This window comes from Pecten maximus, chromosome 11 (genome assembly GCF_902652985.1).
Source record: "Pecten maximus chromosome 11, xPecMax1.1, whole genome shotgun sequence".
Taxonomy (NCBI): Eukaryota; Metazoa; Mollusca; class Bivalvia; order Pectinida; family Pectinidae; genus Pecten; species Pecten maximus.
Window position 1 is genome coordinate 29,858,418 of NC_047025.1, and position 22,029 is coordinate 29,880,446.

General features: G+C 32.5%; 1 protein-coding gene across 2 annotated transcripts; it reads right to left on the bottom strand.

Annotated features, from left to right (window-relative positions):
- Window positions 1–830: 830 nt before the first annotated feature.
- On the bottom strand, window positions 831–19,169 carry LOC117338140 (dehydrogenase/reductase SDR family member 1-like). 2 transcript variants are annotated; one of them, XM_033899358.1, is made up of 10 exons: window positions 18,979–19,169; window positions 18,296–18,475; window positions 15,872–15,930; window positions 13,013–13,156; window positions 12,440–12,519; window positions 7,594–7,726; window positions 7,042–7,170; window positions 6,062–6,140; window positions 3,780–3,863; window positions 831–2,696 (listed from the first exon to the last, which is right to left on the bottom strand). In XM_033899358.1, exons 2-10 carry the CDS (start codon window positions 18,399–18,401, stop codon window positions 2,560–2,562), a joined length of 951 nt encoding a protein of 316 aa, XP_033755249.1. In that variant the 5' UTR covers window positions 18,402–18,475; window positions 18,979–19,169; the 3' UTR covers window positions 831–2,559. The 2 variants fall into 2 exon arrangements, with proteins under 2 accessions (XP_033755249.1, XP_033755250.1); XM_033899359.1 differs by lacking the exon at window positions 18,979–19,169 and adding an exon at window positions 18,655–18,766.
- Window positions 19,170–22,029: the final 2,860 nt, after the last annotated feature.

The following is a 22,029-nucleotide window of genomic DNA, read 5'->3' on the forward strand; positions in this document are numbered from 1 at the left end:
GTCAATCATGTATTAAAACCCTTGGCGATTATTCGTACGACAATAACACCTTTGGATGGCGGCCATCGGTTACCGATATGCGAGTCTTGCGGAGTCCATTCTTATGATAGTTCATCATTCGCGAATTTAAAGTCATTTCTAGATCAGCGTTCGAGAAATCATGTATTTGCAAATATGTCTGAAGAGGTAAGTTCGCGAAATAAAGTGCTTGCGAAATCTAAGTGATTTACTGAATAAGGTTTAAAGAAAAACAAGAAATATCTTCAAAAAAGATAAACGGCATAGTTTTAATGCTAGTGGTTATGATGTAAAACTGCTGGTGAAATAAATTAACGAACTAATGCGTTTCAGCACGGATAACAGAATTATATCAGTTAGAATCATTTTTGGCGATAATAAGACTGCATTTGAATCAGGAATATAATTTTATTGATGTGTCAGTTGATAAGATACATCCACTTATTCAACTTGTTTTCAATCTAAATACATTGTTTTGTTTTAACTGTATATCTGCATTTTGCATTTACCGCTACATTAACCAATCACATACTTCATCTTGACCAGTTACTCCACCTGTCGCGTCATATCCGGGGCCAATAGAATATTATACTGCTATGCCGAAAAATGCTTTCGACGAAAACATTATGAACATTTATAAGAAGAAAGATAACTCTTTGTGCCCTATACAATTCATTCCGAAAGACATGCGATATTGGCTGAAACGTCAATTAAGCCACGGGATTGGTGTGGTTATATATACATATACAAGGAAGATTCCGACAACAACAAAAAGGTTTTACGATTATTGTGATAGGGTACAACACAGACAGTTAAAGTAAACATGTTTTAGTTTATTCTACAAATGTTTGTAAACAACAGATAATTTACAGTTATTTTTAAACAAGATATTGTTGTACTAAAAATATTTTTTTTACCATTGTTAATTCTAAGATATGGTCATGGTATAATAATAACCATTACATACATATAGATATACACGCTCAAACTCTCGCGCACACGCAATCGCACACATGCCACTAATGAATTATGTTATATAACTATTCTTTACAATTATCAACTTGATAAATCCTGATAACATTAGTACACAAACTCTTCAGGTAAACGACATTGATGAGAGACAAAGATTTGCGTTCAAACGCACTTAAATCATCTATAGACTATGATGAACATTTTACCATTCGTATCAAAATAACTAACCTTTACGATTACATTGTCCCAATGTATTTAACTTGAGATCCTCGATCAAGCTATTTTCCATCAGTATTAAGGCCCTGTTATGCCATTCGTTCTCTTATCTTGCGTATATTTGGTTACAGTATGCACCACAACTTGCACAAGAAATTCATACCCCCAGTACGAAATTGGCGTTTAAACGCCGTCTACAAATATTAAAATCCAAATGCAAAGTATACCGCATTTTTGTTGTTAGTGAAACAGATCTTATATTTGAAAAGTTGTTCAGGTTCAGAATTATACCTTATATTTTTAAAACTGAAATTAAGACAAAATCAAACAAACAAAAACTTAAAAACTATGTAAGCATTTCAGTTTCACTGGCTCAGTGCACACCTTTTAGAAGTGATGTGTCACGAAATAAGCTATTATACCATGCTATATTATATCATATTATATTATATATTATTTATCCTTATCATTCCTTTGTGGTTATTTTGTGCCCTGCGGTCACATAAAGGCATTAAAATTAAATCATGATTTCGATATCTGAGTGATCTCCCTTGCATCACATTATATGTAAACACAACTGTTTCAACACTAAAACATACACACAAATAATTTCATACATGTATTGTCATATTAAATAATCCGTTTTGATACGTAATGTTAATATGCTAGACGGCTATGGCAGTTTATAAAGAACTTTTGAAAAAAAATATTTATACGAGTTTGTTGCAGGACATACCACCCATATAAAAAATGTACGTGAAAAAATACCACATTCTAAACTTGATTCTAATATGTATGTATACATTGATTAGCGTCTCATTGTCAGAAAATACAGTAAAAACATCATACACAGACAAACATCGTAACATTTAACATAAATATAATGCAGTTGTAAAGGATACACTATTGATATAAGTAATACGTTGTCCGATAAAATTAATGATAAACATATCATGATTATTCTTTACAGGTAAAAATGTGAAAATGGATGCTTGTGATCAAACACCAAAACATTTTTGCTGCAATGACAATGACAATGACAATTATTTATTCTCATAAAGAGTACAATGCAGATCATATGAACATTGGCAGCTTTCTAATCTTCGATATAATAATAAGGACAGTACATTCGAAACCCCCTACAATGTTACTTAATTTACGTTAACTTTCTGTGGTTGAACATAAGATAAAATACCTACACCACAACCCCAGTGTTAGGATATATCAAGGTTTTCAGTACATAGTGGTATGTGTGACAATTGACTACCTGTAGAGAACTCGACCGTTCTCCGTTTCGGATTTTAAATATTTCCAGATCATGGAGCTGTATCAAGTGAAGCAACTCGTGCAGAATTAAAATTTATTGCCAGCCTGCGCTAACAACCATTTCGGTAGATAAAGAAATCCTGGAGTCCATTTAGCAATCCATGCAGTTTTGGGATTCTGACCAAGTAGAAAACTCAGCTGTCGAATTGAAGGTGGCTTGCGGCCTATATAAACAAAAAATTGAATTACATTATGTCGTCAAGATAACTCTAGACAGAAAATCATGTTAGAGGATCAGTATTAGTACGGACGGGCATAGCGATCGTAGTCAAATATTCAGAGTCGGCTTGAAAACTCGTTTAATTTAAAGGGAATTTTCTATCGTCAGTTTAAAAAAAAAATTCTTATAGGATGTGTCGAGCTCCTGCTACATTACATGACATTATAACTAACAATAAGAATCAAGACGTCAAAAGAAAGAGAGCATGATCATAAGAGACACACAACACACAGAGAAAAGAAAGGCTATCCCACATGGAATACATTTGGGACAGTATTATACGTTGGCTCCATCGCCTGCCTTACAGCGGAATACAGTTGTGGACATTTATCACGGTCTTATATTGTTTAACAGGAGTTCCCATGGCTTGTCTAGAGCAGCGAATCAAAATTGAAATGTAAAACACCCAAGGAGCGGTGACTGGTATGTTACTCCAGAGAGATTGATATCGTAATACTGAAGTAACCACGTTTGTCATACAGCTTTGGTTGTGTACGGTTGTTTTAGGGGAGTTTAGATTCATTGAATCAGTATGGTATTGGTATGATAGTTATTTGGAATTGGAATGACCACTTAATTCTAAGACAGGTTTTATTATATTTAATACGTATTTTCTACATATGTTGCCTTGATTAAAAACAAAGATAGCAGGTACGTGTACGTATACCACTCTCTGAAATTTTACAATCACTTGAAACTTCGCTAGTTATGATGATGGTTTCATTTTAAGGTAATTCTTTAGAAATCAAAGAAAATCTTCAATGTTTTTGATGACACTCCTTTGCTTTTTCATATTCGTAATTGGCCGTTCTGACGTTACCATGTCAATATTTCGGGTGTCCCAGAAGGACAACAATGATATTGTATCATTGGCAATAGATTCATCTGAAATATAGCCCCGATGGCACTGTGTATGGTGGATAAGTGCAGCTAGACAGTCTATCCAATCTATAATTGTATTTATATCTGTAATGAATGCCATACATATGGTTTGATATAATGAGTGAAGACATGGTGAAATATTTACCATCAACATCTGTAAATCCATACTCGTACGCCAGGTCACTAGTCAGAAGGATTCTACCAGACTTCGTACTGACAAGGTTTTTATCTGAAAATCAAATCCGAATATTTAGTAAACCAACCTCCATTGGCGACCACCTACACTGCAGCCTAAACAGAGAAGTCTAAGTGCTTTTAGATGTAGTAAATTTCGTCATATAGATCATCTTTGTATATGTGTCTACATCATTTTGATCGTGATGTGTTTGGTCGGTCATAAACAAACAACACATCTCTATTCAACGGTTTCCATAGCCTGGAAAGTACAAAATTAACGGTTTACGTTAAAAGTCTGTGATACTTGAGCCAAAATTAATAATCTTTAGCTACAGTATTCAAGCCGAACTTCGAATAATTTTTCTTAAAGACAAAAAACAAAATGTCACAAAACAAGGGGAATTCCTGGCAGCAATATGTTCAGCTTCGTAATAACAACAGTAGATAAATTTTAAGCTGTTTCCATTTGTTTTTAAATTGACCTGACAGTACATTCATACTTTGTAATTTTAACGAATATATATATTCGTTATAGAAGCGTTCGTCTTCATCAAGATTTCTGAAACAAGTATTGCTATAATAGGTGTCTGTGCGTGTGACCTTAGATATATACCAGGCTTATCAGGAAATGTTCCGTACAAAAATAAACCACTGGGCACAATTTACAAAGAGATATATCTAAACCAGATTAACAAAGAATCTGTGATAGAGTGAAGAAAAGCGGCGCTCCTGAAACAAACAAGTTTTGTAAATATTCACGTCTCACATTATTCTGTTTATCAAATCATTTACGAGTTTATGTTCAAAAACTTTTTTCTGGCCATGTAAATCCATTTCGTTATTTTGATGTTTATGCGTATCTGAAAAAATCATCGCTTTAATTCCCCCTATTCCATCCAAGGGAAAATACTTTGTAAAAAAAACTCATAAGGAAAACTACAGCTGTAGATAGTTAATATGACCAGACCTTGATCCTCACACGTATGAAACCAACACCCACATAGTGACAATGTGGTATTACGTAAACCCCTCCCCTATGTATTATGTGTGTTGTGTATTGTGTGTGTTGTGTGAGTTGTGTATTATGTGTGTTGTATGTTGTGTGTTGTGTATTATGTGTATTGTGTATTGTGTGTTGTATGTTGTTTATTGTGTGTTGTGTGTTGTTTATTGTGTGTGTTGTGTATTACGTGTGTTGTGTATTATGTGTGTTGTGTATTGTGTGTGTTGTGTATTATGTGTTGTGTATGTTGTGTGATGTAGGTTGTGTGTTGTATGTTGTGTATTGTGTATTATTCGTGTTGTATGTTGCGTGTTGTGTATTATGTGTGTTGTGTGTTGTGTATTGTATGTTGTGTGTTGTATGTTGTGTATTTGTGAGTTGTGTATCTGTGTGTTGTGTTATGTATATTGTGTGTTGTATGTTGTGTTGTATTATGTGTGTTATGTGGTGTGTGTTGTATGTTGTGTATTTGTGTGTTGTGTTATGTATGTTGTGTGTTGTATGTTGTGTATTTGTGAGTTGTGTATCTGTGTGTTGTGTATTGTGTGTTGTGTATTATGTGTGCTGTGTGTTGTATGTTGTATGTTGTGTGTTGTATGTTGTGTATTTGTGAGTTGTGTATTATGTGTTGTGTATTGTGTGTTGTGTATTATGTGTGCTGTGTGTTGTATGTTGTATGTTGTGTATTATGTGTGCTGTGTGTTGTATGTTGTATGTTGTGTGTTGTATGTTGTGTATTTGTGAGTTGTGTATCTGTGTGTTGTGTATTGTGTGTTGTGTATTATGTGTGCTGTGTGTTGTATGTTGTATGTTGTGTGTTGTATGTTGTGTATTTGTGAGTTGTGTATTATGTGTTGTGTATTTGTGTGTTGTGTATCTGTGTGTTGTGTGGTGTATGTTGTATGCTGTATGTTGTATGTTGTGTATTTTTGAGTTGTGTATCTGTGTGTTGTATGTTGTATGTTGTATGTTGTGTATTTGTGAGTTGTGTATCTGTGTGTTGTGTTATGTATGTTGTGTGTTGTGTGTTGTATGTTGTGTGTTGTGTTATGTATGTTGTGTTGTGTTATGCATGTTGTATGTTGTGTTGTATGTTGTATGTTGTGTGTTGTATATTGTGTGTTATATGTTATGTTGTATTATGTGTGTTGTGTGTTGTATGTTGTATGTTGTGTATTTGTGAGTTGTGTATCTGTGTGTTGTGTTATGTGGTGTGTGTAAATTTTCATTAAAAAGAAACACTTTACCTGACAATAAGTTGACCACGGCTCTACCAGCGTATTCAGTTGTTTCTCCTTCGGAAAAATTAATACCAGATTTCTCTTTCTGAAGCAATGAAAAATAAAACCATAAGAGTATCTATTTTGTTTGCCAACTTAGGTCTCATCCACGTGTAGTTTAACAATTTATCAAAAAAAACAAAAAAACAAAAAAAAAGATACGACAACATAATTTTACCGTATCACGTTCACAAGATTAGTGTCAAGTTAATATTACAATAGGTTCACTTTGTTTTTAATACAAATTGTTTTGTATAAAAACGTTTTCATACTCCGAAATCTCCAAAAACTATCATTTTATCGTTAGTTTAAGTATAATTATGTCACAAATATCGCATTCAGAAACAGATCTCGACACCAATATTTATAGAACACCTTTATCAGGACGGCATGCGTGACGCTCTATCCTAGCAAGGTACAATGGTTTCGTCATCGTTTATGCTTACAACTAAGAGCGGATTTAGTGCAAGTTTCGATATTTCAAATGGAAACTTAAATTTTGGGAAATCATCGGTTTTTTGTGCATACATTAAACCTTGTTAATATCACTTAATTGCAACATGTTCCGAATAGTTTATCATAATTTCTATTAATTACTTTTTTACACTTCAAGTGACGTTATAGGTCAGAAATCATTATCAAATCATTATTTCATAATTTTTAATCTATTACTAAATCTACACACGTAAGTAAATGAATGCACATGCGGATGTCATTTTAACTTCTTAGATCCTAAAAACTCAGTTTATAATGTTGACGACTGTTTTGCTCGGAGACCTAGGTGCCCGTTTTAAATTATCTATATTACGTATCTACAATTTGTATAACATTAAGTGTCATTTTTAATATGAATACTGTATAGTCAGTTTCCGGTACGGACCTAGGGAAAATGTAGACGTAGCAATTTTTTATTTTTATTTTCGTACAATGTATCACTTTTGTCGTACCGTGACAAGGTGACCTGACTCCGAGAGCTGGTTGATGACCTCCGTACGAACAGGTCCCGGCCACAAACTGACGAACGCTACATTGTGACGTCTGAGCTCCACAGCACAATCCGCCGCCATTCTGTCGCACTGTCGACAAATATTACAATCAGTAGCCGAATAAGTTTGATAAAAAGTTTAGTGGTAAAAGTGACAAACTTATTGGTGTGGGAATCGTAACACTAGTGTAGCCCTATCGATGTTTAGGTTATCGGGGTAAATTGGTCAATGAAGGTTTGATAATCGACATTTAATGAATTTTATGACAGTTTCATCAATTCGAGTATTAGTTGTACCCTATTTTCACTTTTAAATTGATATAGTGTTAGAGTCACTGAGCAATAAGCTAACTATATTTCTATGCAAAAGGACGAATCAAGATTCGACTGTTTTTTGACATTGATCAATGAGTATTTAAAACAACAGTGTTCTAATGTAGATATGGATGATCATTAGCTCAGGATACTTTAACGTTGGTGTAATCTTAGCGATGTTTATAGTGTTGACACTTACAGCTTCCTTGCCTACACCGTAGGGTATATTGAACAGGTATCTGAGTCCACCCCCGGACGAAACATTGACGATCAGTCCCGACCGGCGGGGCACCATCAGTCGGGCCGCGTGGATAGCACACATGTAATGGTTCCTGTGTTATAAGTAAGATAAGATGCTATTGTTAAAAAAACAAATGTCATTGTTAAAAATTGTCAAAAGATTTTGCTAAATCAAATTTTAAAATTGCTAAATAATAAAAAGGAAACAATAATGTAATAAAGATCTCTATATTGTTCAAATAACATTACTATGTTACCTTATGGCATTCCTATCAAATATAATGACATTGTTATAATATCTAATGACATTGTTATAATATATTATGACATTGTTATAATATCTAATGACATTGTTATAATATCTAATGATATTGTTATACTATCTAATGACATTGTAATAGTATCTTATGACATTGTAATAATATCTTATGACATTGTTATAATATCTAATGACATTGTTATAATATCTAATGACATTGTTATAATATCTAATGACATTGTTATAATATCTAATGACATTGTTATAATATCTAATGACATTGTTATAATATCTAATGACATTGTTATAATATCTAATGACATTGTTATATCTTATGATATTGTTATAATATCTAATGACATTGTTATAATATCTAATGACATTGTTATAATATCTAATGACATTGTTATAATATCTAATGACATTGTTATAATATCTAATGACATTGTTATAATATCTAATGACATTGTTATAATATCTAATGACATTGTTATAATATCTAATGACATTGTTATGATATCTAATGACATTGTTATGATATCTAATGACATTGTTATAATATCTAATGACATTGTTATAATATCTAATGACATTGTTATGATATCTAATGACATTGTTATAATATCTAATGACATTGTTATAATATCTAATGACATTGTTATAATATCTAATGACATTGTTATGATATCTAATGACATTGTTATAATATCTAATGACATTGCTATAATATCTAATGACATTGTTATAATATCTAATGACATTGTAATAATATCTTATGACATTGTTATAATATCTAATGACATTGTAATAATATCTAATGACATTGTTATACTATCTAATGACATTGTTATACTATCTAATGACATTGTTATAATATCTAATGACATTGTTATAATATCTAATGACATTGTTATAATATCTAATGACATTGTAATAATATCTTATGACATTGTTATAATATCTAATGACATTGTTATAATATCTAATGACATTGTTATACTATCTAATGACATTGTTATAGTATCTAATGACATTGTTATAATATCTAATGACATTGTTATAATATCTAATGACATTGTTATAGTATCTTATGACATTGTTATAATATCTAATGACATTGTAATATCATCGTATGACATTGTTATAATATCCAATGACATTGTTATAATATCCAATGACATTGTTATAATATCTAATGACATTGTTATAATATCTAATGACATTGTTATGATATCTAATGACATTGTTATAATATCTAATGACATTGTTATAATATCTAATGACATTGTTATAATATCTAATGACATTGTTATAATATCTAATGACATTGTTATAATATCTAATGACATTGTTATGATATCTAATGACATTGTTATGATATCTAATGACATTGTTATAATATCTAATGACATTGTTATAATATCTAATGACATTGTTATGATATCTAATGACATTGTTATAATATCTAATGACATTGTTATAATATCTAATGACATTGTTATAATATCTAATGACATTGTTATGATATCTAATGACATTGTTATAATATCTAATGACATTGCTATAATATCTAATGACATTGTTATAATATCTAATGACATTGTAATAATATCTTATGACATTGTTATAATATCTAATGACATTGTAATAATATCTAATGACATTGTTATACTATCTAATGACATTGTTATACTATCTAATGACATTGTTATAATATCTAATGACATTGTTATAATATCTAATGACATTGTTATAATATCTAATGACATTGTAATAATATCTTATGACATTGTTATAATATCTAATGACATTGTTATAATATCTAATGACATTGTTATAATATCTAATGACATTGTTATAATATCTAATGACATTGTTATAGTATCTAATGACATTGTTATAATATCTAATGACATTGTTATAATATCTAATGACATTGTTATAATATCTAATGACATTGTTATAATATCTAATGACATTGTTATAATATCTAATGACATTGTATAATATCTAATGACATTGTTATAATATCTAATGACATTGTTATAATATCTAATGACATTGTTATAATATCTAATGACATTGTTATAATATCTAATGACATTGTTATATATCTAATGACATTGTTATAATATCTAATGACATTGTTATAATATCTAATGACATTGTTATAATATCTAATGACATTGTTATAATATCTAATGACATTGTTATAATATCTAATGACATTGTTATAATATCTAATGACATTGTTATAATATCTAATGACATTGTTATAATATCTAATGACATTGTTATAATATCTAATGACATTGTTATAGTATCTTATGACATTGTTATAATATCTAATGACATTGTAATATCATCGTATGACATTGTTATAAATCCAATGACATTGTTATAATATCCTAATGACATTGTTATAATATCTAATGACATTGTTATAATATCTAATGACATTGTTATGATATCTAATGACATTGTTATAATATCTAATGACATTGTTATAATATCTAATGACATTGTTATAATATCTAATGACATTGTTATGATATCTAATGACATTGTTATGAATATCTAATGACATTGTTATAATATCTAATGACATTGTTATAATATCTAATGACATTGTTATAATATCTAATGACATTGTATGAATATCTATGACATTGTTATAATATCTAATGACATTGTAATATATCTAATGACATTGTTATAATTATAATATCCTAATGACATTGTATATAATATCTTAATGACATTGTAATAATATCTTATGACATTGTTATAATATCTATGACATTGTTATAATATCTAATGACATTGTTATACTATCTAATGACATTGTTATAATATCTAATGACATTGTATAATATCTATGACATTGTTTATAATATCTAATGACATTGGTATAGTATCTTATGACATTGTTATAATATCTATGACCATTGTAAGATCATCGTATGACATTGTTATAATATCCAATGACATTGTTATAATATCCAATGACATTGTTATAATATCCAATGACATTGTTATAATATCTAATGACATTGTTATAATATCTAATGACATTGTTATAATATCTAATGACATTGTTATAATATCTCATGACATTGTTATAATATCTAACGACATTGTTATAATATCTAATGACATTGTTATAATATCTAATGACATTGTTATAATATCTCATGACATTGTTATAATATCTAACGACATTGTTATAATATCTAATGACATTGTTATAATATCTAATTACATTGTTATAATATATTATGACATTGTTATAATATCTAATGACATTGTTATAATATCTAACGACATTGTTATAATATCTAATGACATTGTTATAATATCTAATTACATTGTTATAATATCTAATGACATTGTTATAATATCTAATGACATTGTTATAATATCTAATGACATTGTTATGATATCTAATGACATTGTTATAATATCTAATGACATTGTTATAATATCTAATGACATTGTTATAATATCTAATGACATTGTAATATCATCGTATGACATTGTTATAATATCTAATGACATTGCTATAGTATCTAATGACATTGTTATAGTATCTAATGACATTGTTATAGTATCTAATGACATTGTTATAATATCTTATGACATTGTTATAGTATATAATGACATTTAACTTCGGTATACATTTATGTTCATGATGATGCTCTATTCCACCAAGTTTTCCTGTATCAATCAAACGATAATAGTAGTTCGAGAAGTTTGCACTGCCTACTACCGAGACGTTCCTGACACTTTAAACGTGTAAATCTGAGGAACATGAAACGTACAGACGTTACACTGCGTGTCAGGTCTATAATGAATGGTGAGACTGTTGATGAATATACACGTGCATTTCATGTACTTTCATAATTATCTTATATCTAAAATTTACCATTGATTAAATTAATTTATTTAAATTATAAAGCACGCGCACCTCCCATTCTATACATATTTAACATTGGTTAAGGCCTATTACGACTTTGCTGACTGTCCTGTATTCCTAGCAACACTTCCGAATCCAAGAATAAAACAGTTATATAGTGCAGTTTTACATATGTATGATCTTAAATGAGCTATCCTTCACTTTAAAACCTGTCAAAATGTAAGTTTTCTAAGTTATGTAAAAATATCTTAAATTAGTTTTCATGTTATATGAGATTTTATGAAACTAGTTTTAGAAGATTTTGATTTTTTTGCTAGCCTTGAATTCGAGACGAGTTTCATAAAATCTCAGGCAGATACTTTGTTGCGCCATTTACACTTTCTGACGTCACGTTATTGTCCATTTTACGACGTCACAATTGATTTCTGACTGGCGCATCCAATGGAAAACGCTCCAGGGTAAATAACACTAGAACATAAGCAAAAACAGTACATTGAAGAATTCAATGGATAACAGGTCGGTTGTGTTATAAATTAATAAAAACAAGTTCCCCTTTCCTTGGATGCCTGTTGTACAACGGTGTCAGATAGATACATGTATGAACCAGTGTATGTGTGAATGTCTACCTACCTTAGTCCGACATTGTTGACAGTATCCCACATTGAGATGGGTTGGTCCCAGAACGGCTTCCCCTTGTTTTCAGATATCATCTAGTAACAGAGGTTTTACAAAATTAGTTGATGAAGTTGTAGAGGATTGTCTCAGATTTCACCACGGCAGTTTACAGGAAAATTATCTGGAAATTTATCGTGGAAGGATTTAAGCAAATAAAAACGGGACGCAAATAGCAGACATTTAATTTACTTTACCGAAGATCAGACACGAAGATGATATAATTGTGCGGGCATTTCATCAGATACAGTTTTCATTTCACTATCGTTTGAGATCTTTCAAAGAATGCGCCAATCGTAGTTGTGTTTAAGTTCTTAGTAAGCATTAAATTAAATTATCTAGAGAGAAAAGTAATACCTTCATGTAGCTATCATACTTTCATAGTTTACTTTAAAATCAGTAAGATGTCATTATAAACACCCAACATGAAAGACATTTTCAGGTTATGCTTATTTCCGCATAGACTCGTGGAGTCAGTATTACAATAATATTTCATCTCATAATATTGACAATGTTACAAATGTCCTATACCTTAACGGCAGAGTATGCGTTATTGACCAGCAGGTCCAGTTGGCCATCTTGTTGTTTGTTTATGGTCTCGAACAATGATGTAATGTCTTCGTCCTTAGAGTGGTCACACTGTAAGGGGATACATTGCCCTCCTCGCTCTTCTACCTACACATAAATATAGTCAATTATACTTCCTCCTCTCTCTACCTACACACAAATATAGTCAATTATACTTCCTCCTCTCTCTACCTACACACAAATATAGTCAATTATACTTCCTCCTCTCTCTACCTACACACAAATATAGTCAATTATACTTCCTCCTCTCTCTACCTACACACACATATAGGCAATTATACTTCCTCCTCTCTCTACCTACACACAAATATAGTCAATTATACTTCCTCCTCTCTCTACCTACACACAAATATAGTCAATTATACTTCCTCCTCTCTCTACCTACACACAAATATAGTCAATTATACTTCCTCCTCTCTCTACCTACACATAAATATAGTCAATTATACTTCCTCCTCTCTCTACCTACACACAAATATAGTCAATTATACTTCCTCCTCTCTCTGCCTACACACAAATATAGTCAATTATACTTCCTCCTCTCTCTACCTACACACAAATATAGTCAATTATACTTCCTCCTCTCTACCTACACACAAATATAGTCAATTATACTTCCTCCTCTACCTACACACAAATATAGTCAATTATACTTCCTCCTCTCTACCTACACACAAATATAGTCAATTATACTTCATCCTCTCTACCTACACACAAATATAGTCAATTATACTTCCTCCTCTCTCTATCTACACACAAATATAGTCAATTATACTTCCTCCTCTCTACCTACACACAAATATAGTCAATTATACTTCCTCCTCTCTCTACCTACACACAAATATAGTCAATTATACTTCCTCCTCTCTCTACCTACACACAAATATAGTCAATTATACTTCCTCCTCTACCTACACACAAATATAGTCAATTATACTTCCTCCTCTACCTACACACAAATATAGTCAATTATACTTCCTCCTCTCTACCTACACACAAATATAGTCAATTATACTTCCTCCTCTCTCTACCTACACACAAATATAGTCAATTATACTTCCTCCTCTCTACCTACACACAAATATAGTCAATTATACTTCCTCCTCTCTCTACCTACACACAAATATAGTCAATTATACTTCCTCCTCTCTACCTACACACAAATATAGTCAATTATACTTCCCCCCTCTCTACCTACACACAAATATAGTCAATTATACTCCCCCCTCTCTCTACCTACACACAAATATAGTCAATTATACTTCCTCCTCTCTCTACCTACAAATATAGTTAATTATACTTCCTCCTCTCTCTACCTACACACAAATATAGTCAATTATACTTCCTCCTCTCTCTACCTACACACAAATATAGTCAATTATACTTCCTCCTCTCTCTACCTACACACAAATATAGTCAATTATACTTCCTCCTCTCTCTACCTACACACAAATATAGTCAATTATACTTCCTCCTCTCTCTACCTACACAATATAGTCAATTATACTTCCTCCTCTCTCTACCTACACACAAATATAGTCAATTATACTTCCTCCTCTCTCTACCTACACACAAATATAGTCAATTATACTTCCTCCTCTCTCTACCTACACATATAGTCAATTATACTTCCTCCTCTCTCTACCTACACACAAATATAGTCAATTATACTTCCTCCTCTCTCTACCTACACACAAATATAGTCAATTATACTTCCTCCTCTCTACCTACACACAAATATAGTCAATTATACTTCCTCCTCTCTACCTACACACAAATATAGTCAATTATACTTCCTCCTCTCTACCTACACACCAATATAGTCAATTATACTTCCTCCTCTCTCTACCTACACACAAATATAGTCAACTATACTTCCTCCTCTCTCTACCTACACACAAATATAGTCAATTATACTTCCTCCTCTCTCTACTTACACACAAATATAGTCAATTATACTTCCTCCTCTCTACCTACACACAAATATAGTCAATTATACTTCCTCCTCTCTCTACCTACTCACAAATATAGTCAATTATACTTCCTCCTCTCTCTACCTACACACAAATATAGTCAATTATACTTCCTACTCTCTACCTACACACAAATATAGTCAATTATACTTCCTCCTCTCTACCTACACACCAATATAGTCAATTATACTTCCTCCTCTCTCTACCTACACACAAATATAGTCAATTATACTTCCTCTTCTCTCTACCTACACATATAGTCAATTATACTTCCTCCTCTCTACCTACACACAAATATAGTCAATTATACTTCCTCTTCTCTCTACCTACACATATAGTCAATTATACTTCCTCCTCTCTCTACCTACACACAAATATAGTCAATTATACTTCCTCCTCTCTCTACCTACACACAAATATAGTCAATTATACTTCCTCCTCTCTCTACCTACATATATAGTTAATTTTACTTTCGCCATTCTCTCTTCATACACAAACTTTAATCCTTCTTTCCTCCTCTAATCTTCCTTCCTGCATACTTGGATTACTCTTGAACAGATAATTTTTAATTGCACCCGAATTTTACAGGAAACTCACTCCATCTCCTATATAGACGAAAATTGTATTTGCAAATGTAAGGTTAGACAATGTAAGACAGGAAATTGATATCTGATATAAATGATGTATGTTAGTTTTACTTATATTAAACACGTTAAATATCAATTGTAATTCAAATAAATCATTAACACCAGTAAATGTCAACATATGTTTCTGTTCACAGAACGTTTCAAAACGTGTAATTATCATCAAGGTTATATTTTGGTTATACCTCTCGAGCTGTATCTGTAAGAGACCCTATGACGTCACCGGAACTCTTGAGAGTCCTACCTGTTGATATAATGAGGTGAAAACTGTAAACGTTTATTACTACCGTATACATAGGGTTAAGGTGATCGATGTGAGTGTCTCATGTTTGATCGATGGAACAGTGATTGGTTATACGTATCCGAGAAAATTGATCGAAATAGAAAATAATCATCGCTATTATAAAAATACAACGGAGATTGTATTCAAACTCACATTTTTACCTCGTCAACACGAACCGGTAAAACAAATGGATATATACAAGTTATACGTAATGTTTAGCAATGACAGAATATGTTTTATGTTATAGTTGCGGACTTTTCCACCGATGGTCCATCCATAAAGATTAAAAGGCACCACAGCACGTATGTTTTTGGCGCTTGTTAATTGGCTGGTTATGTATCTCTATATCTTGTAAACAATTTCATCTTCACCATTTTGTTTCGATAGTTTTCTACAATTGATTAGGTTTCTGTGATTTAGAGCCCATCCTTTATATCATTCTGTTGAATATGTAGACAAACCTCTGTCAAGTTCCCATCTAAAGATGTGAGGACGTTACCTGAACCCCTTTATACATGTAACATATATGCTTTGTTTGTGTCAAAATTCAAATGAAAATAATGGGACTCACCTGTAATGGTAATCAAAGTGAACTCACCTGTAATGGTAATCACAGTAAACGCACCTGTAATGGTAATCACAGTGAACTCGCCTGTAATGGTAATCACAATATACTCACCTGTAATGGTAAGCATGGTTAACTCACCTGTAATGGTAATCACAGTGAACTCACCTGTAATGGTAATCACAGTAAACTCACCTGTAATGGTAATCACGGTCAACTCACCTGTAATGGTAATCACGGTCAACTCACCTGTAATGGTAATCACAGTGAACTCACCTGTAATGGTAATCATAGTAAACTCACCTGTAATGGTAATCACAGTAAACTCACCTGTAATGGTAATCACAGTGAACTCACCTGTAATGGTAATCACAGTAAACTCACCTGTAATGGTAATCACAGTAAACTCACCTTTAATGGTAATCACAGTGAACTCACCTGTAATGGTAATCACGGTCAACTCACCTGTAATGGTAATCACAGTAAACTCACCTGTAATGGTAATCACAGTAAACTCACCTGTAATGGTAATCACAGTGAACTCACCTGTAATGGTAATCACGGTCAACTCACCTGTAATGGTAATCACGGTTAACTCACCTGTAATGGTAATCACAGTAAACTCACCTGTTATGGTAATCATAGTAAACTCACCTTTAATGGTAATCACAGTGAACTCACCTGTAATGGTAATAACGGTCAACTCACCTGTAATGGTAATCACAGTAAACTCACCTGTAATGGTAATCACAGTAAACTCACCTGTAATGGTAATCACAATATACTCACCTGTAATGGTAATCAAAGTGAACTCACCTTTAATGGTAATCACAGTGAACTCACCTGTAATGGTAATCACGGTAAACTCACCTGTAATGGTAATCACAGTAAACTCACCTGTAATGGTAATCACGGTTAACTCACCTGTAATGGTAATCACAGTAAACTCACCTGTAATGGTAATCACAGTAAACTCACATGTAATGGTAATCACAGTAAACTCACCTGTAATGGTAATCACGGTTAACTCACCTGTAATGGTAATCAAAGTGAACTCACCTGTAATGGTAATCACAGTAAACTCACCTGTAATGGTAATCACAGTAAACTCACCTGTAATGGTAATCACAGTAAACTCACCTGTAATGGTAATCACAGTGAACTCACCTGTAATGGTAATCACAGTAAACTCACCTGTAATGGTAATCACAGTGAACTCACCTGTAATGGTAATCACAGTAAACTCACCTGTAATGGTAATCACAGTATACTCATCTGTAATGGTAATCACAGTAAACTCACCTGTACTGGTAATCACAGTGAACTCACCTGTAATGGTAATCAAAGTGAACTCACCTGTAATGGTAATCACAGTAAACTCACCTGTAATGGTAATCACAGTAAACTCACCTGTAATGGTAATCACAGTAAACTCACCTGTAATGGTAATCACAGTGAACTCACCTGTAATGGTAATCACAGTAAACTCACCTGTAATGGTAATCACAGTGAACTCACCTGTAATGGTAATCACAGTAAACTCACCTGTAATGGTAATCACAGTATACTCACCTGTAATGGTAATCACAGTAAACTCACCTGTACTGGTAATCACAGTGAACTCACCTGTAATGGTAATCACAGTAAACTCACCTGTAATGGTAATCACAGTATACTCACCTGTAATGGTAATCACAGTTAACTCACCTGTAATGGTAATCACAGTGAACTCACCTGTAATGGTAATCACAGTAAACTCACCTGTAATGTAAACTGTGGCTCCGGCTTTCCCTAACTGTAGAGCGATACCCTTTCCTATCCCCCGACTCGCGCCTGTCACTACACACACTTTCCCTTTTAAGGACATGGTCGTACGTAAGTCTGTGTCCTATTTCCTAACCCTGGAACCGTCCCAGGTAAAGACAGTTATATCTGTTGTTCCTAAAAGGGAAATAAAACGGTTTATATTAGAAATAAATCACTGGGTGTAAGACCTGAGGTCATTAATATATGATAGCACAGAGAGACGTCTGTTTAATAGAGGTCATTTGAAACCAGAACAAACATAGATTGATCTTTAAAGTATCCTAAGGATCGACAAGTCTTAAAAATGAACTTACGATCATCCTTGTGGCTATTATATCATCTTAGGTGTTTTTTCAACGACAGTCTGTCAAACTGACAGTCACCATTACCGGCACATTATATCACGTATCTGTTCACAAGTGATCTCATATAAAGTACGTACGAGTGCAGCTACATTGAAATTCCTAAATATAGTTTTAACATAATTGAATTTTGTGTCAAAGTTACCTGGTGTTACCGTGATATTCTAAATTACTATGCATGCCACACACACCTACAACCTGTAATATCTACCAGGGGAGACGTCTATAGTTTTATATCAGTTTTACTGTGTATACACAATAAATAGTAAAACTTACCTTTTAAGAAAATACAATTTGGCCTATCAGTCAATCAAACACATCAACCGCACAGTAATTAAGTAACGTACAGGTAAAATGGACGGCATCGAGTGTTTCGTAAAACTGGAATATTGGTCACGAAAATCGAGTTTATATGCAATAGGTATTTTAACAATACCTAACCGGATACCAACGTCGATCTCACCTCAGCAGATAGATTTGTATATATGTATGACGGGAACGGTCCTCTTCCGCTTATCTTCGTCCTAAGTGGGCTTGTATTGACTGATAGGTGCAGTGCGTCGAGCTCTCTTTAATCTCCAAGTACAAAATGTATAACATTTCAAACTTATACAGATCACGGGCACGTTTAATGCATCACGTTGTATACTTTGTGTTGGATGTCGACACTGTTCAATAACATTCTAGGACAATATACAATCTTTTATATTTTGTAATGTTTACGCTGTTTGATATTCTGTAATTGTATGTTGACGCTGTGTTATATTTTGTTATTGTGTGTTTACGCTGTGTAATATTTTGTAATGTTTACGCTGTGTAATATTTTGTAATGTTTACGCTGTTTAATATTCTGTAATTGTATGTTGACGCTGTGGTATATTTTGTAATTGTGTGTTATATTTGTAATTGTGTGTTGACGCTGTGTAATATTTTGTAATTGTGTGTTGACACTGTGTTATATTTGTAATTGTGTGTTGACGCTGTGTAATATTTTGTAACTGTGTGTTGACACTGTGTTATATTTTGTAATTATGTGTTGACACCGTGTTATATTTTGTAGTTGTGTATTGACGCTGTGTTATAATTTGTAATTGTATGTTGACACTGTGTAATATTTTATAATTGTGTGTTGAAGTGTGTAATATTTTGTAATTGTGTGTTGACGCTGTGTAATATTTTGTAATTGTGTTTTGACGCTGTGTAATATTTTGTAATTGTGTGTTGACAGTGTGTTATATTTGTAATTGTGTGTTGACGCTGTGTAATATTTTGTAATTGTGTTTTGACGCTGTGTAATATTCTGTAATTGTGCGTTGACACTGTGTTATATTTTGTAATTGTGTGTTGACGCTGTGTAATATTTTGTAATTGTGTTTTGACGCTGTGTAATATTCTGTAATTGTGCGTTGACACTGTGTTATATTTTGTAATTGTGTGTTGACACTGTGTAATATTCTGTAATTTTGTGTTGACGCTGTGTAATATTCTGTAATTGTGCGTTGACACTGTGTTATATTTTGTAATTGTGTGTTGACACTGTGTAATATTCTGTAATTTTGTGTTGACGCTGTGTAATATTCTGTAATTGTGCGTTGACGCTGTGTTATACTTTGTAATTGTATGTTTACGCTGTGTTATACTTTGTAATTGTGTGTTGACGCTGTGTAATATTCTGTAATTGTGCGTTGACGCTGTGTTATACTTTGTAATTGTGTGTTTACGCTGTGTTATACTTTGTAATTGTGTGTTGACGCTGTGTAATATTTTGTAATTGTGTGTTGACGCTGTGTTATATTTTGTAATGTTGACGCTGTGTAATACTTTGTAATTGTGTGTTGACGCTGTGTAATACTTTGTAATTGTGTGTTGACGCTGTGTTATATTTTGTAATGTTGACGCTGTGTAATATTCTGTAATTGTGTGTTGACGCTGTGTTATATTTTGTAATGTTGACGCTGTGTAATACTTTGTAATTGTGTGTTGACGCTGTGTAATATTTTGTAATTGTGTGTTGACACTGTGTTTTATTTTGTAATTGTGCGTTGATACTGTGTTATATTTTGTAATTGTGTTTTGACGCTGTGTAATATTTTGTTATTGTATGTTGACGCTGTGTTATATTTTGTAATTGTGTGTTGACGCTGTGTAATATTCTGTAATGTCGACGCTGTGTAATATTTTATAATTGTGTGTTGACGCTGTGTTATATTTTGTAATGTTGACGCTGGATAATATTCTGTAATTGTGTATTGACGCTGTGTAATACTTTGTAATTGTGTGTTGACACTGTGTTATATTCTGTAATTGTGTGTTGAGCTGTGTATTATTTTGTAATTGTGTGTTGACGCTGTGTAATATTTTGTAATTGTTTGTTGACAGTGTGTTATATTTTGTAATTGTGTGTTGACACTGTGTTATATTGTGTAATGTTGACGCTTTGTAATATTTTGTAATTGTGTGTTGACACTGTGTTATATTGTGTAATGTTGACACTGTGTTATATTTTGTAATTGCTTGTTGACAGTGTGTTATATTTTGTAATTGTGTGTTGACACTGTGCTATGTTGTGTAACGTTGACGCTTTGTAATATTTTGTAATTGTGTGTTGACGCTGTGATATATTTTGTAATTGTGTGTTGACGCTGTGTTATATTTTGTAATTGTGTGTGACACTGTGCTATACTTTGTAATTGTGCATTGACGCTGTGTAATACTTTGTAATTGTGTGTTGACACTGTTATATTTTGTAATTGTGCGTTGACACTGTGTAATATTCTGTAATTGTGTGTTGACGCTGTGTAATATTTTGTAATTGTGTGTTGACACTGTGTTATATTTTGTAATTGTGTATTGACGCTGTGTAATATTTTGTAATGTTGACACCGTGTAATATCTGGTTAGAACACAGTGTTGACACTGTGTCATATATCTGGTTAGAACACAGTGTTGACACCGTGTCATGTCTGGTTAGAACACAGTGTTGACACCGTGTCATGTATGGTTAGAACACAGTGTTGACACTGTGTCATATATCTGGTCAGAACACAGTGTTGACACCGTGTCATATCTGGTTAGAACACAGTGTTGACACCGTGTCATATCTGGTTAGAACACAGTGTTGACACCGTGTAATATCTGGTCAGAACACAGTGTTGACACCGTGTCATATCTGGTTAGAACACAGTGTTGACACCGTGTAATATCTGGTCAGAACACAGTGTTGACACCGTGTCATATCTGGTTAGAACACAGTGTTGACACCGTGTCATATCTGGTTAGAACACAGTGTTGACACCGTGTCATATCTGGTTAGAACACAGTGTTGAC